Raw genomic sequence first — 25,986 nt, forward strand, 5'->3', positions numbered from 1 at the left:
TTTTCTAAGGTAGTCCACATATATATATATATATATATAATTGCTTTTAAGTAGGTTTATATAATATGTCTACCATAAGTGCAATGCTAATGTGGTATTGGTTACTATATTATTATACTATATTACTAGGGTTGTACCGAATGCCTAATTTTAATATTTGGCTAATGCACTATAACTGACCGTGGTATTTGGTTAAAGCCAAATAATGGATAGAGCAACAAATGACTGTCACATGTATTTAATTTGATCTTATTTTGCTGCAGAATGTTAGCAATAAAGGGCTTGACCCTGCAATTCTTATTCATGAAAGCGTCCATTAAATGTAATGTAAGCTGGCCCCAAATCAGCACCAATGGTAACCCAACTTCATATATTGTAGTTATATTTTTCTATTATTTTAATAACTTTCTAGTCTTGTGTTCACACATAATAAAAAAATACAGCTTGAACACCTGCCTTTCATTAAACAGGTGTTGGGATTTTGGCTCATACCTAATGATAACTAAGGGTTGTTTTCTAAAAGTTGCCTTTTCTGTACAGATATTCTGACAAATAAATTCATCTGAAAAGAATTCCTTTTTCTTTGTATATAATGATATATATTTCTGTTTCTAAAATGTGAAGTAGACTAATGCACTCTTGAAGGCTTGGAGACTTTATGCCAACTGGTCTTTTACTTATGATAAATTTCTTGTCATTAACTTAGAGTGGTTGAGATAATAAGAAAGTCTCCATGCCCTTTTAGCAAAGTTTGCTGATAGTGGCATATACAGATTGTTTTGAAATACAGTTTGCAATTTAGTCTTAAAAGACAGTCTGGAAGAGGTGAGGAGTGAAAAAGAAAACTTCCATAGAGTGTATCAAAGCAAGTTCAAATTTGCCATCTTCCAAGGTGCTCGACTGTCCTCCTCAGTACAAGATGGGTTCTGATACCAAGGAGGGGGCTCAAAGAAGAATTTGCCATGGGGGAATCTGACATGAGCAGTGTAGGAAGAAGAGGGGAGAAAAGCATTAGTGTGGGGAGAAACTGGAAGGAAATAGTCCCCCACTCCCTTTCAGAAATGAGAAGCAACAGCAGCTGATTGGTTCATGCTACAGTTACTGAGAGGTACATTGCCTTTTCCTAAGTGCTTGAAGAATTGCTGAGCCAAACTTCGGTTTTAAATTAATCTGAATATGCATTCAATGCAAATTTTGGAATATGATTGATATTTGCAATATGAAAAATCCTTTTGTGCAGAGTAAATTTTATACAGAACTCTTATGATGGGCTTCCTAGCCTCAAAAAGGGGTGGTAAGTGCACTCACACTGGCTCTGATCTCATGTGGGTTTCACACGAGTACAACTCCATTGACACCAATGGAGTTAGCACTGATTTGTGCTAGCATAGCTGAGATCAGCATTAGGGCCTCTTTTCGAAGACTTTGATGGTTAAGGGTCTGCTGTATAACTGTAATGTGGTAAGAACATAGTAAAAATAAAATCATTAAAAACAGACTCCAAATTGTTGCAAGTATCATTCTCCATACTCATGAATTAATCACACTCAAGACTGGAATGATAAGCAATATTTGTCACTTTACTTATGAGAATGTGATTCTACTGCAAGCATAAAATAGTTTGCCATAGTTGCTTCTACTGTATTTGGTGAAAAATGAATTAAATTATCATTTAAGATTTGGTGTTTGCATATGCAAAGTTACACACACAGTTGGAGGCCAGGCCAAGCAAGACCCTTTTTGATAATTTGGCCTATAAAATGCAGAGAGAATATGAAGAACATAGTCAAAGGCATGAAGTAAATAATTAAAAATTCTCCAAATACATTAAAAGCACTGAGGCTTCAAATGTGACTGACACAGTCAGTCTCAGTTAGCATGGTGATGAGTGTGATATGAACACCTAGAGCAGTGGTTCTCAGCCAGGGGTCAAAGGCCCCCTGGGGGGCCATGAGCAGGTTTCAGGGGGTCTGTCAAACATGGCTGGCATCAGACTTGCTAGGGCCCAGGGCAGACAGCCGAAGTCCTGCTGCATGGGACTGCAGCCAAGACCCTCAAGCCCTACCACTAGGGGCTGAAGCTGAAGTCTGAGTAACTTAGCTTTATAGGGCCCTGGACAATTGCCCTCCTTGCTATCCCCTAATGGCAGCCATGGCTTTTATATGCAGAAAACAGTTGTTGTGGCACAGCTGGGCCGTGGAGTTTTTACAGCATGTTGGGGGAGGGGGCGCCTTCAGAAAGAAAAAGGTTGAGAACCCCTGACCTAGAGAAATGGACAGACTGTAAACACTCTAAACCAGTGTTTCTCAAACTTCAATGCACTGCAACCCCCTTCTGACAACAAAAATTAACAACCCCAGGAAGAGGGACCAAAGCCTGAGTCCGCTTGAGCCCCACCACCCCAGATGGTGGGGGGAGGAGACAAAGCTCGAGCCCCACCACCCTGTGCATGGGGGTGGGGAGGCAAAGCCGCTCCAGGCAGGGGGCTCAGGTTACAGCCCTTGGACTTTGGCTTCAGCCCAATGCAGTGAGGCTCGGGCTTCAGCTTTGGCCCTGGACCCCAGCAAGTGTAACACCAGCCCTGGTGATGGGGTCGCGACCCACTTTGGGGTCCCAACCCACAGTTTGAGAACTCCTGCTCTAAACTAGTGAAAAGGAGAGAAGCAATTGAAAAAAATGGTGAAGCTAAAATAAGATAATATTGACATTCCTGCCCCCAGCAACGCTTTTAAGGGCAGTTGAAATTTGGCTCTGACAGACTGACATCTCTAAGAAGGAAGCTATGGAGCAACTGGAGAAATTCCAGTACTGTAAATACAGTTGGTTTTCCTGCTAGTCTTCTGAAGGGCATAAAATAGTGGGCACACTACTGAGCATGTGATCTTAGGGACTGAACCCCAAGAGCAAAAACAGCAACTTGTTCTGAAGACTGGAAACCTAATTTTTTATCTATTTTGAAAAAAGCAAGCTGCCAGGAATTACCGTCTGGTAAACCTCACCTTAGCTCTATAGAAATGATTGGTAGTCAAATTAAAAGGTCTACTAGTACAACACTTGAATAAATACATCCAAATAAGGTCAATCCGTCAACATTTCTGTGAGGAAAATCATGACTCTAACCTTTTGAATAAGGAAATAAATTAGTAGATAACTCTGATCTGTACCTAATTCAATTGGGTTTCCGGAAACTCTTATTAAGGGCCCTGATAAAGGAGTAGATAGGAAATTAAGTAACGATAGGTAAAAAGGGAAAATATTGTTGCTAAGGGAAACCTGTTTAAGTAATGGGAAGCAGTTGTAGTGAGTGGATGCAAGAACAGTTACATAAAGTACCCAAGAATCAATATTGGGAACAGTCTAATAATGACTTGTTAGAGAAGTAGACCTTGAGTGTTTACAGTTTGCTTTGACTATTAAAACTAATGATATATTGTCAGACTCCAGATGGATTTTAGTGTCTTGGAAGATTGGACTATGACATCATTTAAATCCCACTAACTCCTGTTGCCAGAAAATAGCTTAAACTTCTAATATATGTTGATAGACTCTGAACTTCAAGGATAAACTGAAGGGAAAATACCTCAGGAGTCATCAAGAATAGATACATTTAAAAGTCTGTTCTGGGTGCAGGAGCAGCTTAAATAACAAAAAAACAAAGCAGAAGTAGCAACAAAACACAAATAGGACATTTGGATACTTTTAAAAACTGGGAGAAATGATGCATAATCTGTTGTCACAACATCATGCTGAGCCGTGGTGCATTTAGAAGCACTAGACGTGTGCAGTTGATGTGTGACACAGACACCATAGTATGGTTAAATATGGAAGTTGCAACTTTAAAACCTAACTGGGGTAGCCATCTTGAGCTACTCAGCAGGATTGTTCCAGAGTGGACTTCATCTGGGCCATTGGTGCCAGTTGAAATATAAACCTGGGTGAGTGTAAAGGCTGTGCCGCCTCTACACTCTTAGACCGGCCTGCAAAGGGACCCTGATAGGAATCAGAGTCCCAACCAGAGCGCAGAGGTATTAGATATGAGGAGCCACATGCTGTGCCAGGCATAGTCATACCTCCTAAATATGCCATGGGAATGCCTTCAACCAGTATGCAGGGAGCTCTGCTGGACCCTGCGTAGCCCACCAACTGAACTTGAACCCACCAGCTTTGTGACATTTGTAAATTCACGCCCACACCCAAACCAGACATCCTGGATGCTGAATGGAAGGTGAAAACTCCACATTCCAGTTTGCCGAATTCATCGTAGGAGGGGAAATCCCTCTCAGCTCCTAGAACTGGCAATCAGAGGAGATATTGGGTACTAGACTAAGGAAGGGAGGGGCTGAAAGAGAATGGCTACTCCCCTGACAAGCAGACTGTATCACTGCTGTGTCCCTACTTATCACCAGACAGGAGCCTGTCACCTGAGCTTGCACCACTCCCACATCAAAGGGCAACAGTGGAGGGTAGAACAAGCCCCAGAGGCTAGACAAGATGCAGCATGTCATCCCTCCCACATATGCATTATAACCTACACACACACACCCACACACATACACACTTCGGCATTTTCTGTTGGCTAGCTTGGGTATCTCCTTGCTCAGTATCCCTGCTGGCTTTTGATTCTCACTGTTAGGTGCCTAGCTTCCCCCCATGCCCTGTATAAGGAGCCTGGGTACCTAACTTGGAACTGTGGATTCCACTCAGTGGCAGAGCACCTGAAGTTAGGCACTGCAATGCTGAGCTTAAGTCCTCTTTGTGGATCTAGCTCTAAAGAGTCAAAGGAGAGAAGTGAAAAGTGTTGGTGCTGATGGGAGACTTACTTCTGATGAGAGATCTAGAATTACATAGTGTGGAAAGGAGAAGAGTCAGGGTGCATGACTAAGCTATTAAAAATGTATGATGGGTGCAAAGGAAATTGAACCGTCCCTTCTTTTTACACCATCTCATACAAGGGATGTATTCATCTTAATTAAGGGCCAGTAAATTTAGAACAAATAAATAGAAATACCTCTTTGTGAACATATAATCTCTTTGGAATTCACTCTCACAGGTGGTCAACAAGTCAGTGTGTCTGAATAACTTTATAAATCTTAATAAATAAACTTGGCAGGATTCAATTTTTATCAGTAAATATCGATTTCACCACACACAAGCCGACAAAACAATACTTCTATCAATAGTAATTGAAATGTACAGATAGGTAAAATAAGGAAAATGCTGCTTGAGAACTTCTTAGAGTTTGATTTTAAGGATATTCACTTTGTCTGTTTTGACGTTATGTTCATAGTTTGTGCTTTAATGGTTATAAACTTTAACTTTTTAAATTTGTGTTTACTGTAATTAAATAATTATTGTCTGACCCTCCCCATAATTTCCCACAACTCTGAAAATTTAAATAGATCATCTAAAAAAACCCTAAAAATAATTGTATATATAATTTATAAATTTTTGTATTTATATAAGAGAAAATAATGGCACCCAAAAATCCTGCTTCAAGGATCAGGAAGGAATATTTTCCTCTGACATGCAGCACTGCAGAATAGGATGGGACATTATGGTGGTAGAGAGAGGAGGATTTGCCTTCCTCTGAAGTATCATGTGTCACTGCAAGAGACAAGGTACTGGATTTGATGGATCTATTGTGTCAGATCCTATGTTTCTAAAATAAATGGGAGAATGAAGATTATGATAACTGCTATCCTTTGGGATGCACACAGATGTCTGATGTAGCTTGATTGAGGGTTGCTTTTAACCAAATAATTATCTTACGGACTCTTTGAGGTGGCTAAGTTGTCAATTATACAACAGGGTGACCTGCAATAGCAAGGGACTGAGCTCAGTGACACAGGAGTTCCCTTCCAGCTCTGTGTTTCTGTGTTGCTGAAACTTCTATTCTTTAGCATCTGCAGTAAGATTCACTGCACAACTTGAATACCATTTTTATTAAAGTAAATGCCTGCACTAGAGAGCTCATTAAGCTTAAGGGTGAAGCAAGCAAATGTAGAAGGTATTCTTAGGCTGCATAGTGGAAGTGGGGGGGGGGGGAAGAGGTTAGCAATTTCTTTCAGAAAATCTTTAAATAGCACATTCTAAGGGCTGGATCATGAACCCCTTCCTCACAAAGGTGACCAGTTATCAGGAATAGTCACAGTGAAGACAGTTGTGGCAAGCTGATGCCACCATACTAGCTTTCACTAGTGTTAAGAGCCAATTAAAAATCTCTAGTAAGGAACAAGTATTCAAGCCTGTTCTGCTGAGGTGCAACTCTCAAAGTCCAGGTGTAAATCAGGGATGCATACGAATTAAAGAACATATCATTTTGAAAATTAGGGTCTGTATTTGCTTTAAAAGGGGCAAACCTTACCTCCTCTAACATACGTGCTTGGGACCTAAAAGGCACCAGGAATGCAGTGTTTCTGCTATATGGGAAGGAGAATGCTTTGTACAGGCTAAACCATGCTTCTGAACAGGGATTTGGAACAGACTAGGGAAGAGCTGGGATATGTGACTGTGAAGGGCAGTGGCCTCTAGATACCGCTAAGGAAGCTGGCATACTCAGGGTTTGCATAGGTTGAAAAAATTTGCCCCCACATATCTCTTTATAACAGGTCTTCTCAATGTTAATTAGACAGTGTGCAGTTTGTGTTACAGTTAAAGAGGAACTCTTATTCAAAACTATTGTTTTCAGGTGCTTCTAACTCTCCAGAAACATTTCCCTTTGGGTTGAAAGTGAATTTGTTTTTGGAGTATATATTTAATGTGATCTATTTTGAGAGAGCTAACCAGGAAAAGAGACATGTATATGATAAGGTCATTGTCACACTTTTGCAAACTGTTAAGATGCATTTATTCCACAATACCACGCCATCCTTACTTCTCCACTGCTGCTGGCAGCAGCGCTGCCTTCAGAGCTGGGTACCCAGCCAGCTGCCACTGGTCTGAAATAAATAGGATGAAGTTTAGTAAGGACAAATGCAAAGTACTACGCTTTGGAAGGCGTAATCAATTGCACAAATACAAAATGAAAAATGACTATCTAGGAAAGAGTACTGCAGAAAAGGATCTGGGGGTTATAGTGGATCACAAACTAAATATGAGTCAATAGTGTAATAGTTTTTCCAAAAAAAGGAAACATCATTCTTGGATGTATCAGCAGGAGTATTGTAAGCAAGGCACAAGAAGTAATTCTTCCCCTCTACTCAGCACTAATAAGGGCACTGAATTGCAATGGCCAGTTTTGGGCACTATGATTTAGGAATGATGTGGACAAATTGGAGAAAGTCCAGAGGAGAGCAACAAAAATGATGATAGGTCTAGAAAACATGACCTCTGAGGAAAGATTGGTGAGGGGGGGAAAAGGTATATTTTTAGTCTGGAGAAAAAAAGACTGAAGTGGGTCATAACACTCTTCAAGTATTTAAAAGGTTGTTAAATTGTTCTCCATTTGCACTGATGACTGGACAAGAAGTATTGAGCTTAAATTGCAGCAAGGACGATTTAGATTAGACATTAGGAAAAACTTCCTAACTGGCAGGGTAGTTACAATTTACCTAGGTAGATTGTGGAATCTCCATCGTACAGGTTGTTAACAGGTAAGACAAACCATCTCTCAAGGATGGTCTAGATAATACTGAGTCCTGCCTCGATGCCAGAGGCAAGACTAGATGACCTATCAAGGGCCCTTACAGTCCTACAGATCTATGATTCTAGGTCTTACTTGCTTTTTCTTTAAAGGAAAATAAATTCAAACATCTGTGGGCCCAATCCTGCTCCCTCATAGCATGCACTGCAGTCATGTAGTAAAGCAGAAAAATATAGCAAAATCTCAACAGAACCATCCCATTAATGTAGTTTGTGGCATTTAATATATAATAGTGGATAGGCAATGAAGGAAAAGGAGGAGAATCTTGCTGCAGTGTTAACATCGGGTACAGATCTTCTGTTAAGAATCCAAAACAAAAGAGAGAAAATAAATATCAGTTTGCTGTGAACTGATGTTTATGCATAGTGTGCACTGAAATCATGAATTACCCTAAATCATAATAGTTAAAAACTTGTATTTGATTTTTAGAAAAACTGAGCTTTACGCAGTTTAATTTTGTAACTTCTAAATACAAAAACGTAGTGCTGTGAGTCATGTTCAAGGAATGTATCATTAAAACTAATGCCCAGTCCAGAGGCAGAAGTTTGAAAGGAGTCAATTTTTGTGTAATATCAACCAGATGAAAATAGATGGCATTGTCAATTAAAGATTTACCCAAGGCTTTCCTTCATTTAATTTGTAAGTGTTAGTGGGAATCTTTTTTTTATCATTTTGTACATAGATATGATGGTTCTAACAGCTTCATTTTCCTGTGAGTAAGGGAAAATGTCTTTCACACACATTAGTGACATTTTATATCCATTACTAAGATGGTTGTGCTAAGAATTTAACAAGCTAAGTTCTGAGAATTTAATAATAAATATCAATAATGACCTCACAGTTCAGAACAGCTTGTTTCCTCCAGTGATGTCTTTCTTCTAACCCAGTATGCTCCAAATACACTAGTATCACACAGATGCATAATATGGGGAAGGAAGTTAATGATGCTCAACTCGCTCGCTGAAGCCATTAGGAGTCAAAATCAAATTTCAGCAAGTTAAAAGACCTGAAGTTATTGACTGAAATGAAGAATAGTTTGTAGCAACACTATGGGAAAACTGTTGCTTTACGAGTTGAAAAAATATAACTTTTATTTCCCAATAGTATACAACCTGCAGTGCTTTGTAATCTACATGTGTATGTGACTGGGTACCAGTCTGAATATTTAGCTGTGCCTGCTGTACTGAAAATAATATATTTAAACTCAGTAAGTCATGTGACTGTCAGATACTTGCAGATCATCATCAGTAAGAACGGCTACTGTCTTGAATGAACAAAACTAACATTTCCTTCCATTTTTACAGGGGGTGAGCTAGATTTCCCTCCTTCTGGTCCAGGGAAGACAATTGCACCTCCTTGTTCCAGCAAAGATTTTTGCACACAGGCAGAAAGAAGTCTTCACGCTTTCCAAGGAGGACAGGCAGTTTTCCCACCACCACTCTGTGCAGTGGACATTAAAGCTGCAGAACCCATCAGAGGCTCCGTAGGAGCCCCACCTCCGGGCTGCATTGAATCAATGCAGCTCTCAGTCAGTACCACCCACCCTTTGCAGGTTCTCTGGTACAGAGTAGAATGCACATGTCTTGCAAAACATTAATCCCCTTTCTCACCTAATAGTACTGACTCTTGCAGCAGAAAGTCTATCAGAAAGTGAAACTGGCCCTCTCTTTCTCTCTCTCTGTCTCTTGGATCTATTTTTAAAACTGGGTCTATTCTGTACTTATCAGGCAATTCCTGGGGTCCTGGCCTATCTGTAGGTATTTAATTTACGTTATTTTGTGTCGTTTTTAGTATTTCACACAATTTGTATTTTCTCTAATATTGCTGACAAACCTGAAAGACTGGTGAAAAGTGAGGAAATGTGCTCAAGTACCACACTATGAGTAGAAGAAGCTTAAATGTTTCAAATACAATGGATCAAATTCAAACAGGCAGAAATGCCACTGAAGCCAGTTGCTAGCTAGGCACAACTACTGAACACATAGAAGGGCCATAATGCAAAACAATTTTAGGTCACAGTTTTGGATTGGAGGATACAGTAATTGTGCTGTTACGTCTCCTGCTCTGTTCAACACTGCAGGGTTACTCCTCACTCCCTGTAGCAGCTGTGATAAATGCAAAAACTCAGGTGTATGAGCTTGCTGTATGACTCCCATTTCCTTAGCCTTGTGTCCATTTCATGGGTGGATTCCTCTTTCAACATTCTTACATTGCTTGTTTGGAGAGCAATTTTGCTTCAAGAAGGACATTTTTTCCCCCTGGCTGGTCCAATAAGCCCACCTACTAGAGAGCCAAATGAACAGAGTATCTGTTTAAATTCTTACAGGCTTTTCATTTTATGCAGAGCAGCAGGAGGAATGTTGTGCCTTTTCTGGTGCAGAGCTAAATTTCCCACCAGAGACATATGTCTGCAAAGCGGACCTTCTCTCTGCCTCAGTGGATCCCAAGGGAAATGAGCAAGAAAATGTGGCAGCTGCCTTCTCTCAGTACCAGGCAAGTATAGCAGGACACTTTTGTGACAACTGCAGCACTAAAGAACACACTTCACTCCCAGTCCAGCTAGACCAAAGCTGCCAAGAGATTTCCAGCTGAGCCACTGAGCATAAAGTTGCTTCCATTTCCCATAGCCTCCACCACAGGCATGGATAGATGTAAACAATAGGTGGTAGGCCCAGACTAAGCAATTGCCTAGTTCATTGCCAACATTTAAATGCAATTCTGATACCCTGCCAAACGCAGAATCAAGAGGAAATGCCACAGGAGTTCATTCAGTGAAATCTAGAATTTCTTCAAGTCCAAGTGCATTTTATCATCTTAGATTTTTTTTTTCAAACTTTTTATTTAAGAGATGCCAGCACCATTCTTTGGCTATCACTAAAACTGAACCCACACTAGTACCCTAGATCCAAACCCTCTACACTTTGTCAATGTCCAGATCAAAACACTGCAGTTCTGGCCTTTCTTTGTGTTGTGCCTAAGCTGAAAATATGAATCTGAACACCTCTGTATTTGAAGAAAGCTTGGAAACTGATCCAGACTTTACATCTCAAGTCTGTTTTTAGCTATCACGGTTGTGGCCTTGGTTCCTCTGGGTGACATTTGTCTTTCCCCACTAGAGCTGCTGTTTTGCTTGTTGTGCTCCACTGAGGAGCTGTTTGTTAGTAGTAGTATTAGTGTAGCACGTAAGTGCCCTGGTCATGGACCAGCACCCCTTTATGCTAAATGCTGTACAACAAGGCAGTCCTTGTCCCAAAAGAGCTTACAGTTTAAGTATCAGACAATAGATAACAGATGGATGAGACAGACACAGATGGGGGAGTACAAGGAAAAACTGAGACAATTGGTCAGCATGATAGGCAGTGGTCTCAGAACACTGGCAGCCTAACCATTGTCAGGTTGTTTGTTTTTTGTAGTTATCACTACAGAGGAGGGTTTTAAGGAGGGATTTGAAGTAGGATAATGAGGTAGCTTTGCATATATTTACAGGGAGATCCTCTGAGTATGAAGGGCAGCATGACAGAAAGCATGTAGATGCTTGTTTGAAAATTTAACCGGTGGATGGCGGATGCTGGTTTCATGGACCAGTCAGAGGCAGGAGTCAATGTCTTGATAGTGAGAGAAAATAGGTGTGGTGGGAATGGATGGTAAAAGACCTTGAAATGTAAAGACAAGCAGCTTTTGTTTAATGCAGTAGCAATGAGGGAGGCAGTGGGGGGGATACAAAGAGAGGGGCAGCATGACCAAAGCAATGAGCTAGGAGAATGATCTTTGCAGCAGCATTCTGAATGGATATGAGTGGGGCAAAATTAAATTTGTCAAGACCAGCAAAAAGGATGTTGCAGTAATAGAGAAATGAGATGATGAGACCCTGGATAAGAGTATTAGTTCTGTGGATGGATAGGAAAGACTGTATCTTAGAGATGTTATCCAGAAAGAATCTGCAAGATTTAGATGTAGCCTGGATGTGAGCACCTAGAGAGAGGTCCAAATTGAAGATAACAGCCCGTACAACCTTTTTGGTGGGGAAGATTTCAAAGCTTCACTTTTACGGTTATCTCAAAATAATAATTTTATATGTTATTACTTTACCTCTCTTTGCCGGATTGGGAGGCTGTAGGCCTTCAAAGTTCCAGACTGGTGCCAGAAACGTATATCCAGGCAGTCAGGTATGATTCTTCCCTCACTCACGCCCATTTTTCACTGTTGCAAGTCCATTTGCTTCAGGATAGCAACTCATGATTCACACTGGTGTAAATGAGTAGAGAGTTAGGCTCTCAATACCAAAACCCAAAAATGGGTCAAATACATACACACACGTGTCTTCTAACAACGGGTCTTATTTTAGATTCTTGGCATTAAGCAAGATTCCTGGTAACTGATTTCACAAGACATAGCATAGACCAATATTTGAACTAGAAATTGTATGATCTTGAAGCTCATTTATGTTTATTCTATTAGGGAGGACTGTGTCTATAATGAAGATATGAGGAATGCTCTTTTTTGTTTTGTATATATAACTGAAACATCGTCCTACAGTACAGGTAAAATGTAGATCAATGGTCAAGGGAAAATGTTGTCCACTTGTGAATGATTGTCAGGCTTTTGCTTCAGAAATGAGCCACTCTCTAATGTGTGCTCCATTGACGTCACAGAGTTTTAAGAAATGATGCCTGCAGATGTGAGAGCTATCATGCAGTCAGATCCATTCCAACATTTGTCACTCTGCATGAGTGAAGGTCTGAGAATTTGTCATACATTGGTATTCATAGAGTTCACTTAATGATGTAAACATGTTGTTAGTACATTTACTATAAAGCTCAAACTCTCCCAGTTTCTGACCATGAAAAATAGGTGTTGACCAGAACCTGGAAAAACTCCTGGTCCCCTTAAAGTCAATGGGAGATTTACCTTTGACTTCAATGAAATGGGGTGAAATCTGCACTTGTGTCAGCAGATAGGCCAAACAGGTCTGTTGACGCTTTTGGAGAATTGAAGAATCTAGGCAGGTCATCATTTTAGTGTGTAGTTTGCTGGAAATCCATCTAATGCATAATTTACAGTACTCCTGAAAAACAAACATCATGTTCCTAATTCTGCTTTTAGCAACAGCTATCCACTTTCATTAAATAAAATAGATGTGTTGCTTACAATTTTGCCTTGCAACTTCTGAGTTCCTAGAACACTTATGTGAGAATATTTAACTGCATATCTGCTCATAATTTATTCTATTCTATTTTATGAATATTTATTATGAAATAAAATGGAATTAATGTACAGCATTTAAATTTAAGCAACCACTTGGCAAGAGGCAGAGAAAAAAACAATTTCTTAAGGCAGGTGGACTTTTACTTAAGGTGTTTGTGAACTGTACTGGGAAGACTGAATAAAATCACATAATTAAATTTTATGTAATGGATACAAAATTATTTTACTATATACATTATTGTTTAAAATACTTAAATCTACTTTACTTAACACAGGGACTTACATGCTTTCATTTAAAATATACCATCACCCAGAATACCAGCACCTTACTAAATATAGTGTTTTAAGAATTAGTGGTGCTGTTAGAAAAATAATGCAGGAGATCTCATTAAAAATTTAAAATGAGTTTTAATGGAATATCGGTTATAAAAATTAGCATGAAAGCCACATTTTAAAAGGCTGCCTCTAAATTTGTGCCAGTGATTTTGCAATTATTTGATGCTTATTTGCATATGCAAATCAGGTAGATTTCTATATGAGATGAGTATGAGAATTCTGTTTGCATTGGACAAAGGAAGGGTTATGCACACTGTAAAACTGTATACACAATCATAGGCTGTCTTGAAAAATTGGCGCAGTTAGTTTATGAGGCTCAGGATAGCTAGAATGGATTAGTCAATTCTGAATTTATTCTGTTCTATGTGTGATAAATTCCTCCTTTTCTGAAATGGTTACAAGTCATCATGTTTAGATGTTCTACAAAGTCTTTGCAATTAATTAGCAGGCCTTGCTGCTCTCTAATTCTTGTAAAAAAATAAAAACCTGGTTGGCAGATTCTGTTTTAAAGATAGATCAGGATGGCTGAAGACCATAGTAGCATTCAAGACTACATCCGAAAGTTACCTTTTAACTGTACTAACAAGATACTGCTTTTGTTCTGTATTTGTCCTTTCAACTTGGTCTGTGAATGATAACTGGCATTCCCAAGTTCTTAAAAACTTGATGTTTACCAACACAGAATATGCAATTTAAAATAAAATGTAGTCTAACAGGCAAGAATGAACCAAACCAAACTGTGTGTAAACTCCAGATAGAGTATATTATTGCTTTGACATTCCAAAAGCTGTGTGCATTTCCCCATTTGTTTTGTTTTTGAGGAAATAAGATTCCCACGAAGAGAGAGCAGGCGCTTGAAGCAGTGATTTAGTTTATTGTTTGCCTTAGTCCTGCATAATGTTCGAAGTACAATAATTGAAATACATTTTTCAGCTTAAAATAAGACTTTCTTGCAATTGGAATTGTGCTTTTACCCAGCAGATATAATTCCAACAGAAAATGTTGTTGGTTTTTTTGTGCAGTGTTAATTATGGAAAAAATGGGGAGGGTGTGATTATGCAACATTATGCCATCATTTAACATAGCAGTACAGATTATCTATGCCTCAGTTTCCTGATCTTTAAAATGTGAATACCACATCTTAGTTCAAGTGAAAGTACAAAGTATGATAATAATTCAGTGTATTTATAATAATGATAAAATGTTAAAATCCCAATTTAAATTAATGTGCTATCTCTGTAAACTATTTATTATTAAAAGAATAAACATCATTTGTTTTCTTCCATGGTAGTGCAAAGAAGAAATCCACAAGTAATATTCTACCTTTCCTCCTTTGAACAAAGGTAAAAAGTGCACATTTTCACGCATACCATCATGATGTGATCCTGTCATATTTCACTAGCCGAACAGAGCCAGTGTGAATTAGTATTTGCATGAGAACCCTCCAACAAACATCTTGATGCTTCATGAAGCAGTTTTGATGATTCAAGAGATAGCATTCTGTCCCATAGGCCAATATAAGGCATTTCCCTAGCATGTTGGTGGCAGTATGGAGCTGCTACAGGCACAGTCTTTCAGATGATAATCATTCCAATTCAGGTAATTGCATTTTGTTTACCTATATTCCCTTAATTTCAATTGGATACAGTATTCTTTTTTACTTTTTGGTTCTAGGCTGTGATTTGCCATTTAAACAGCTGCTTCATTCCATCATGCCAGTAGCAGGTGAACTATTCTTTGTACATTACTGCTTCAGTGGCATGGTCTCAGACTCAAGTAATTAATATTTGGGAAGTGTTTCGAGAAATGTTGATGAAAGATGGTACAGAGACTAAATAATTATTGGGACTAAATAATAGCATTCCTGAGCTGAGGCATCGAGTTCACCACCACTGACTTTCTAGTGATCTTCATTATAGCCTCTTTTTGATACATTTGACAGTTTAGATTTCAGGGCTATATTTTTAAGAGAACATGGTGATCCTCAAACCAGTTGATGTCCATTGCTGGCTAAAAGACCTTGCTCAGAGTCTGCACTGACTCCCTGTGCACTCCCACTGCCCTCACCCTGTATAACTTCACCCAGATTCAAAGGTGAGGCTAGGGGTTGATTAATTTACATGCTAGGGGGAGATTGGTCAGAAAATGTGTGCAGAGTATAAGGCTACATCTATACTTCTGGCGGTATGTGGAGTATATAAACTACACACACCCCTAGCACTGGTATAAATAGCACCTTCTCTGCAGCTCTCAGCAATGCTTCCTTGCTGGGGCTGGGATTTGGAAGAAGTGAAGACACTTCCTCCTGGCTCCCTCATGCCTCGAGGGCATGGGAGACTCCAGCTTCCCTTTCCTTGATTTCATCCAGCACTAGAATAGGAGTGAGGGAGTACAGCTTCTGAAGAAGAAGAAGCTTAAAGAGAGAATCAGAACAGGGAGCAGCACTTGCAACATCTCGGGAGAGACTTATTTGGGGGGTAAAATTGGCATGGAGGTTCAGCTAGGGCGGAACTAACTGGGGGAGATCAGGGCTGCATTTGTTGGTGGTGAGCAGATGAGTTCACTGGAGGGGTCTGTGTTTGGGAGGGATCCAGGACAAGTTAAATGGTATGTGGGCGGTGGGGAAGCAAATGAATGTATTTGGTGTGTCTCAGTATATGGGGAGAAGGAGGCATATGAATTCACTGACAAGTCTATGTTAATGAGGGAGTCAGGTGAATTCATTGTGGGGTCTTTGTGTAGGGGCAAATAAATTAATTGAGGGGAACTTATAGGGAGCAAATTAATTAGGGAAATCTCCATATTTATTGGAGGTAGCAGAATTGATTGTTTTGGAGGGAAGGATGAGAGAGTGAGGGAAACAGAAGAATTTAGAATATGAAAAAGTGGAGGCAAGCATAGGAGTGAAACCAGGGTAAACTTCAAGATGCAAAGAGAGACTTTGTCTGTCTATACTAGGAGTTGAACTGATACAGCTTCATTGACGACTAGACAAAGTGTAACTCAGTGTGTATATATATCAGAAAAATACTGGGGATAGAGGGGCTGTCTGTAGAAGTTGGCCAGGTGTACTACAACAGAGCTGATTTGGGAATTGGCGGGTTAATTTGTAGTTGGGGACTGCTTTATATTACACCCTCCTGTTAGTTGTTTTACCTGTTACAACTTGCTTCTACTCTCTTGGCACATACTCTACCCCACTATATTTCTCTTCCATGGGATTTGTATCTGCTTATTCCAGGCTATACTTGGAACAGTATTTATAGTTACAAACATACATATACTTGGCACAAAACAAACTCCAGTTGTTACAAAGGTCCAAGTTACAAAGCTATTTCTGCAAGACACGTGTGTTGTTCAAAATAGTACAGTCAACTAAGCATAATTTGTAGAAAAAGATCACTTCTGTTTGTCAGAAGAGAATATGGAAATAGAGCTGTTCAAATAACTTTTTGTTTCGGTATCCAAACCAAAAAATTGACCATAAAAATCATTTGGGCAGACCCAAGAGGTTTTGGTAATTTGAAAAAGTGGGGAAATTTTATTTTGGGTCAAACTAAATGTTTCATTCTACCTGAAAGAAAATGTTTTGTTTCATTTTCTGGGTTTTTTTAAAACTTTTTTCCCTGCCTATAAAATCACAGTAGAATTTGAAACAAAAGGGCATTTCAGATTTTAAAAATTGAACTGTTTTAGTTGAAAATGTTGAAACTAAAGTTAGATTTTTCTTAATGTTTTATTTCTATTGTTCAGCCAAAACAGTTCAGTGAATTCAACCAAAATTCGCAAATTGTTTAGTCAATACAAATCTGTATTAGTAAAAAAAGATTTTGTACAACAAATTTTGACCAGCTGTCCAAGGAAGTATATATGTGACTAAAAACTAGATTTAAGGTAACTTTATCTTTAGACTTTAAAGAAATCCTTAAAACAGATTCTAGTTTTATTGTGCTAGATACTAATCCAATCTTACTTCCTTTTAGCAATTGCAGATACCATGACTATGAACAGGCCTTTCTGGATTCATTTATGGCTGTATTCTAAATTTTAAACGTTGTATCTGGCTGCCTTTGTTCAGACATTAGAAACTGAATTTGCTCTAAAATCCATTTCTTTTTTCAACTTCTAGAGGAAAAAAAGCAGGATTTTAAAATGATGCTCTTCAGTAAGCAATTGATAATGCCTTGACAGTTTACTAGTCTATGGTAACAGACTCTTTATATAACCCTGAACTAAAATAGCTGTACTATATTCATCACATTTATTAGGAATGGTGATTCATCTGATGCCTTTCATATTTCTTCAGTGAAGGCGAAACTTCTTTAAAAAATGCTTTTGAAACACACAGTAGTAACTCCTTGGGGTTTGTTTTATTGTTGTTTTCAGGGTGCAGGGTGCACTGCGCTGGTGGTAGCTGTGGTTGCAAGGAAGTTAGAACTTACCAAAGCTGAAAAACATGTGCATAATTTCATGATGGATACCCAGCTAACTAAAAGAGTAAGTTATATCTGCAGATCTTTATATTCCCCACTGAAAAAGGAATGTTGTTTAATGTATTTCTGAGACTCATTGGGGAAAAAAATATAATTTTCTTTCTTGTACTTCTCTATGGGCCTTCTTCTGCAAGGTGCTGGGTGCCTTCTGGGAGTACTGAGCACCTGAACTTCCATTGACTTCAACGGAAGTTGCAGGTTCTCACTCCTAATGAGGATTTGGTGCAATGACAGTAGATTTGAAGATTCTCTTCCAGCGGGACATATTGAAACTAGACCAAAGTTGGAAGTTAACTGAGGTAACCAGCAAAGAACAGAATATTATTCTGAAAGACGAGTTTATTATGTATTAAACTAGATTGAGTTTTGTGCAGCATATGAGAGGAAAAAAACTACAGCATATATGTAATTCTTGTAGTTCTATTAGATTATATGAATTTAAAGAGTTATATAGATTGAAATCCAAACATACACAAGTAGAAAAACTGTTCTTTGTAAAAGAGAACATCTTGAAAAACAGGATTAAAAATATTCACAAGCGATTTTTTGTCAAGTCTGCTATTGCTTCATTTACTGAACACCTGGGGTTATTCAATCAGCCACTTGCAATAATGTAGCAATCTCATACACCCATTAAAGATATTTCACAGATAGAAACTAAAATTCATAAGAAAATGTTTTTAATTGATTTAAAAAATAACAATTTCAGAAAATATAAGCATCACAGCTAAGAAGACAATGAAGATCTACAATCCTGGGAAAATATGTTTATGTAAAGGGAACAAATAATGGAGTTTATCCTTTCTCATTTGATTAGTCTCATTCATTTCAGGGGGATTATTTATGTGAGAAAAGTCTGCTCAGTCAGACCCAAAAGCAGGAAAAACAACCTGGCAGATTAGGAAGAAGGTGGTGGTAGTCACATAGGTATTAAGAAACTGAACCATGCCAACCATGAACGTGAGTAATAGGGAGGTAAAACTCTCCCTCTCTCCTCCCCTCCCTCCCAATGTGGAACAAGGTTGGTTGAAGTAATATATTTTATTGGACCAACTTCTTTGGGGAGAGAGACAAGCTTTCACCAACAGAAGTTGGTCCAATAAAAGATATTACCTCATCCTGCCTTGTCTCTTTAATATCTTTAACGACACTTGAAAATCTAGGCAGTAAAATGGATTCATGCAAATTTGCTAGCTCTTGTGAATTTAGGATTTCACTCACTTCTCTTTAATTACAGTCTATCCGCTTTCTCTATCTATCTATTCCTCCAAATAAATCTAAACATCAGCTCAGTGTAATATTTAAGTTAGCCTCAGAGCATACTTGTGCAGTAACCTCAGCCACTCAGATAATACAAAGGAAAGCAAATAACCTTCCTGTTTCTGAATATTTGTTAGATCACAAAACACAAGTTGGATTTTGGCATAAATCACAAACTGATGGTGTCCAAAGCTAAGGAGAGAGCAAGGACTTCAGTCCTTGAGTGAGGTCCAGTGAGCCTGATTCTGCTTCCACTGACATCAGTGGCAAAACTCCCGTTGACTACAGTGGTACATGATTGGGACCGTTGTCTCTGGGAGCTCCTGCTAGTTGCAGGATCCAATTGCAGCTCTGCATTGCTCTCTTCTGTATACTATGATTTACCTTGAATACTGCAATGGTGGATATGATAGAGGCATAGATAGAGAGGGATAAGGAGAGAGATAAGAGCTACAATTGAATACTCTATATTTACCGTAGGAAGTATCCTATCAATTAACATTAGTCATCAATACATTGAAATGCTTTGTCAATATTTGTATAAGAATTGTCAGTGCCACACTGGGGACATCAGAGGGCATAGGAAAACTGAAGGTATCCTTACATTTTATATTGTGAATATCATTTTATAGAGACCCTCATTTTAGAAAAATACAAAGCAGACTTGAATCATATACAGTAAACAAAGCTAGAAGGTTTTGACAACATGCTTATCTCAGAGAAAGTGGAGGGACAAAAATGTGAGAACCAGAACAAAGAAAAACAGAAACACTTATTTGAGCATCTTTTGAGTTTATCACAGAAGAAAAGACTGTTAAATCACTATTAGAAGTGAGAGGGAGAAATCTTACAAGAAGGAAGTGACCAGAAGAGACAAACTTGTAATAGGGAAATCCATTTTTGGTCCTGTACAATCTCTCCAGTTAAATACTAGACATGTAACATTTTAATGTCTGTTTCATATAATTTACACATACTCAGAGCACCAAATGGGTCAAGTTCCTATCAGAAACAGATGTGATTCTCAGTCACAGAGGAAGCTGTTACAAATATCACTTTTAGAAGAAGTATAGATTTATTAGATAGACCTCATTGTCTCTGGTCATGTCATCGCTTTTCCTGCATCACTGCTGTAGCTTCATTTAGCACCCCAACCCCACAGATAGCTAGGACCATGAGTGCTTCTGAAAAACGGTATACACCTGAGAAAATTCAAAGAGACATTAATGCTATTTTTGTGAGCCTGGTGTTTTCTTTTATTAAACAGGTGAAAAATGCAGCTGCCAATGTACTCAGGGAAACATGGTTAATTTATAAAAATACAAAGCTGGTTAAAAAGATAGACCATGCAAAAGTAAGGAAACATCAACGCAAATTCTTGCAAGCTATTCATCAGTAAGTACTATTTTGGTTTGGTTTTTCTGTCCAGACTTATCTATCCTCACCCAGAACTTTGCTCTGGGTTCTGAATTTTCTCTTTCTCTTAGAATAAAGCAAAATAAGATTTTAGAGTAGTGTTTATTCACAAAAGAAACTGGGCCAGCAGTGCAAAGCTATGATCTGAATTTTTGTAAACATTTTCCTGGAATTCTCTATAATGCTTCATAAATTACCATGAAGATTTTTATGTTATGTTATTACCAGTAGTTTGTTGTTACTGTTTTATGAATTGGCTGAAAAGCAGTTGCCTCCTTTTATCACAGTAGAAAACAGAAATGCAGCAAGTATGTCAGTTTCATTTAAAGCAAATATTTTAATCGTTTCATGTCAGAATAATCTAATCACTTTAAAATAGAGGCTAATACTGCAACTAATATTTAATGAAAAGATAATGGACCAGATTCTCTGGCCCTTAGAGCTGCTCCAGCAGCTCAAAGGGACAAAAACGTAATTGCCCATCCTCAGCTGGGGATTTCCTTAGTATGCGGGAGTCCTCAGTGGGTGTAATTGGCATCGCTGACTCTTACACTACCCCCTGGCATCTAGGCAGGGACGTAGCATGGCCAGAGCATGCTGTATTCTGGCAAACCCCAGATGGCCCCTTACGAGTTTTTACCAGCATAATTTAGATCAGCCCCCAGCCTGTCCTGATCTCCACCAGAGGATAAAACCAGTCTGAGAATCGGGAGTGATAAAGACGGAGACTGGACCAGATTCTCTGCTGGGCCCAGTCATGGTAGTAAGCTGAATCATCATAATACAGCCCATGAATCTCTGCTACATTCTAAATTTGGTCTAAAATTCACAGTAAGTGTTTGTCATAAAGCAGATCCACAGCCAGGAGGATGGAGGGAGGACCAAGACTCCTCCCAACTAGATTCCTCACATCAGTAACTTCTGGGCTTCAAAGTAAAGACATATAGTGCATGGGGAGTAGCATTCCTCCAACCCAAAGATAGTTCCCTGAGCTGCATGGAATGAAAGGACTTCTGTCCCCCAAAAATGCAGATCCCAGGGGGTTGCTAGGAGGTCTGGCACTTTCACACCTGCTCTGGGACCTCCTGCTGACCCTTCCAGCTGCATGGCAACCCAGCTAATTGAAGCCTTTGGTACCTGCCATGAGCTGAGCTTCCGCAACATAGTGCGGAAAAGTTAACTCAGCCTTTGGGTGTACTGGCTTTTTTAATAAATTCTAAATGCAGGTTGATGTGGGCTCGTGCACATCCCATACCCACTCCCCCACCCCAAGCCCTCCAACCTCTGCCTACATGTGGTCCAAGCCGCAGGAAGGGATGGTGTTGGCTGGCTCACATATATTCACTCTCACTGCTCGGGAGGTGGGAGATCTGCAGGAGGAAATTTTCTCTTCCTGTGTGGATATAGGGATTGGGAGCACAATCTGGCCCTTAATTTTCTCATCTATAAATTGGGGATAATATTTGCTTCACTGCATATTAGTTAATGTTTGTGCAGTGCGTTGAAGGTTTTAAAATACTGTACAAACACTGCATGTTGGTTCATTTTAGCAAAGTTGCAAATTTTAATGTAGAACTGTTGTAAACACTTATAGTTGAAATACTTTTATGTAAAAAGTCCACAAAAGATTAGGATTTGGTAAGTTAAGAAAATGTGTTCTGAAATGTATTTACTCAGCCTTGTCATCCTTTGCACCATTTTACATTTGTCCTTTGACCACATAGGATATTCCTTCATTTTAACCTTGTCATTTATTTTGTGTGTGTGTGTATGCAAAAATGATTTTAAAATAAAAAGCCCATCTGGCTCAATCTGCAGCTTTATACACCATTCAGACCCCAAAAGAAGTGCACAAGGGTGCAGATATTTGTTCTGCATCTGCCTTAACTATTCAGCAGTCAGTTCAGTTGGACTGCAGTGGTCATTTTTTCTAGTTATGCCAGTCCAGGGCTCTGAGAGTTCATGCTAATGAGTTTTCCTTTGCCCTGCAGCACTTTACTTCTGATTCAGAAGAGTACTTTGCATTACACATTGTATTTTAGCAAAAGATCAGAGGGCCTCCTATGTGCATGCAATGATAATCTGTTGGGAGTACAGCTCCAGAATGCTGCTTTTTTCCCCCCTTTTAGTTAGAGTACCTGGGCACAATGAAATGTTTTGGTTTACTTCTCTTCTGATTCATGGCAATATGTCCCTTATCCATCTTTATTCTGGGTTAGTTTTTAATTTTTTAAAACACATTATTCTCTCGTTCTACCACAAATTATTGGACTAGTTGCAGGAATCAATGGTTGAAGGTCTATGGTCTGTGTTATACAAGAGGTCAGAGTAAATGATCTTTTCTGACCCTTAAAAACTACAAAATCCATGAAATTATTGTTTCTGGCTCTGCCTTCAGCAACTCATTGTCCTTTTTCCTCATGTAAATTAAATGGGGGCGTGGGGGGAGAATCACAGGAACTACTAGACATAATTAATAAATGGTATATTCTATACGGATAAGGAAGATCCATGGGTCACAGGCAGGCATAAAGGAAAATGGGAAAGAAATGCAAGGCTTAATGACGTGTAACACTATTGCAAATCCCATCATTATTGTGCAAACAAATCAGGCTTAACCCCCATGGCTGTTGCTGATCCATAGAAGCCAATGGTGAAACCATGGGACCTGCTGAATTGAATCCACTGTGTGCCTATGAACACCACCCCCTGTGTTGTTTTGTTCTAGTATATTTTAAAGATTGTTTTCTTTTGTTTTGTCTTTTTATTTCAACAAAATGAAAATAGAGCTCGGAAGTAAGTTGTATGAGCTGTTCCTTTCAAATTTGCAGAATTTACCACTGTCTGCATGCAACAAATGGATTCTTTATTTGTGAATTTAATGGTCTGATTGCTGCTGTGAAAATGTGATCCAAAATCATGATCTTTGCTGTGATAAGTGAAGTTCATAAGGAAGGAATTGGAATATCCATATTTTAAGAAAAAAATAAAATCTGCCAACTTCCTTTTAATCTGGCTGTTGCAGCTAAAGAATGATCTGTATGTAATAGCTGTACCTTTGCAGCCCCTAGGCCAAATTTTGTCAGCTGGTATTTCTGCTGGTCCGTTATCCATGTAATTACATGGGCTTTTAGTCAGCACAAAGATTAGTCCAGTGTGCTGAAGTGTAAAGAATTGACAATTGGATTGTCCACAATATATAGTGTGTTAAGAAGCTAGAAAATAAAATGTATATGTACCTTTTCAATTGTTTGAATAAATTCACAACAAAATACTAAGGGTATAATTCTACAGTCAAATCTGTACATGCTTATCTCTGAAAAGTATCTTGAGTGAGTCTGTTCTGGACTGTGATGTTTAACTCATGTTCTTCAGGAGTTTTCCATATTCCAAAAGGGCTTAGCTACAGCTCTATGCACCAACAATGTTTCAGAAGATTTCAGGTGATGAAGCTTTAGGTTTGCCCAAAAAGGGGAAGCTAGCCAGCACACTGACTGAATGTCAGTCTTCTGAAAACAATTGATTCCTACCTCAGGAACAGAAATTATTACACCCCTTCAGTGGGATATTTTACTCTTCACAGCTTTTTTTCAAGCATGAAGTTGGAAGTCAATATGTTTCTACAAATTAATTGCTTAATGTAAAGATCCAAATACAAACTTCATTTGATAACTTCTTGTGGATTTTGGAAAATTCCTGAAGTATTTTGGTTACATAAAAATTTTGACATGAGACACAGAATAATTCTTCCAGCTCCTATATGTTTCTTAGTATTTTAATGGCAACTGGAGTTGCTTTCCTGAGTTCATTCTGTTGAAATTTCCAAAAAATAAGAACTGCCACTGAACAGGAATCTATTCCCTAATTATGCATACATGTCTAGCATGTTAGTTACAGTGCATGATATTTCTCCATTTGTATTATATGGTGTGACTCTTTTTTTTTTAAATAGTGTTTTTTAAGAATATCCATTAGGACTCTTGATGTGGTTAGTAGCCCAATTTCTGCTTGTCAGCTAAAATGAAACACCTTAGCAAACAATTCACACTTAAATGGTTAAACTCTCATAAACCTATTGCGGATGAGTACATCTGCAAACCACTCCCATCGCTTGATCTGGAAACCTGAGTTTGTGACAGGGAAGAATGTGGAAAAGTTTTGTAGCCTTGATCATATGGAGAGATCTGCTCAACAATGGAATTAATCACAAAAATCTCACTGACGGTAGAATTTTACCCTTAGAGTTTTGATTCTCTACCTGTAAAACTGAAATTGTCCTGGCTTTAGGCCTAATTCTCCTTTCACTTATGCTGGTGTAACCCAGGAGCACTGAAGTCAGTGGCATTAAACCAGGGTAAAACCAGTATAAGTGAGAAGAGATTCAGGCCCCTAATTTTTTTATATGAGAAATCAGAAGTTAGAGGTGTTTTAACTCTTATATACTGAAATTTATATTTGTGATACAAAACAAATCTTGTATTTTGAGTAAAAGATTATAAAATGACCCATTCTGTCACCAACAAAAAAACACATTTATGTCAGTTGGTGTGTTTGATCCGTTTACCATTTGCAATAAAGCTTGGTAATATAATTAACTTTAGCAAATGAATGAGGATTTTTTTCCTTCTCACAGTTTTTGAGTTCACAAAATCATTGATTAAAATTGTCCGTTTGTATAGGCCTTGTTGGAAATTCAGGCCTTTTAACAAAGCAAACTGATTTTTTTTCCTAGTACAGTGTGAGAAACTGAAAGCTTGCATTCCCTCTCTCAATGTATGTGCATAACTGTAATTAACTTAATTCAATTACTCAGGCATCCAGAGGAAAAAATACAGGAGTTTTTACAATGATGTAGTTTAAACAGTGCATTTTCATGCTGACATATTAACAGCATAATTCAGAAAAACATGTTTGATATATATTTTGAAATTTATTGTTATTTAGAGGTAAGTTGCAAGTTAAATTCAATAGGACAATAAAATTAATATAGTGACAAGTATTCTGGTTATTTAGCTGCTGGTCAGATAAAAGTTTTTTTTTTTTAATTAAAAAGAAACTCACTTATCACTGTATTTTCATCAGGTTCAAACACCTTCTAACCCAATCCATTTCAGACTGAACAGGGCTAATATCTGTATCTAGTCATGTAGGTATAGGAAGATTCTTGACTGTTATAACATTATTGATGAAATCTGACTTGTTTTGTTTCTCTTCCTATATCTACTTGTCATGATACTGAGGCTTTAAGGAATGTTTTGGCTTTCTTTCATACAGTATGAGTAAACCTTTACCTCCCTTTTTGAATTCAACTTTAACCATGACAAATAATAGTCTTGAGGACATCACATTTTCTTGCTCTTTCTTTTTTGCGGTGTTGAGGAAGCATGCTTCTCATTGTACCAGACACATAACCAGTTCTGACTTTACACAAAGTACTCAAGGCATTGTCCATGCAGTTATTTGTTCTTGTAAGTTATATGCATGCTCTTTAGAAGTCCTAAGCTGGAAAAAAACATATCTGACCTCAAATTCCACCTTTTTAGATTACGAAGTGTAAAAATGGAGCAAAGGAAACTGAACGATCAAGCAAACACTTTGGTGGACCTTGCGAAGGTTAGTAGGCAATTATCAAAT

At 38.4% G+C, this 25,986-nt stretch overlaps 1 protein-coding gene across 10 annotated transcripts in view; it reads left to right on the top strand.

Moving 5' to 3' along the window:
• The window catches only part of KCNN2 (potassium calcium-activated channel subfamily N member 2), a 99,422-nt gene that overhangs the window by 71,231 nt on the left and 2,205 nt on the right, over positions 1–25,986 (top strand). For 7 of the 10 annotated variants that reach the window (XM_005281596.4, XM_065550329.1, XM_065550331.1 and 4 more), the window contains 3 exons: positions 17,570–17,680; positions 20,204–20,331; positions 25,896–25,965. In XM_005281596.4, the coding sequence (XP_005281653.3) occupies positions 17,570–17,680; positions 20,204–20,331; positions 25,896–25,965 (309 nt within the window). Of the gene's footprint in view, positions 1–9,991; positions 10,644–17,569; positions 17,681–18,508; positions 18,637–20,203; positions 20,332–25,895; positions 25,966–25,986 lie in introns of those variants that run through there. The other 3 variants (XM_065550327.1, XM_008169985.4, XM_065550326.1) reach the window with 3 other exon arrangements.

This window comes from Chrysemys picta, chromosome 6 (genome assembly GCF_011386835.1).
Source record: "Chrysemys picta bellii isolate R12L10 chromosome 6, ASM1138683v2, whole genome shotgun sequence".
NCBI classification, from domain to species: domain Eukaryota; kingdom Metazoa; phylum Chordata; order Testudines; family Emydidae; genus Chrysemys; species Chrysemys picta.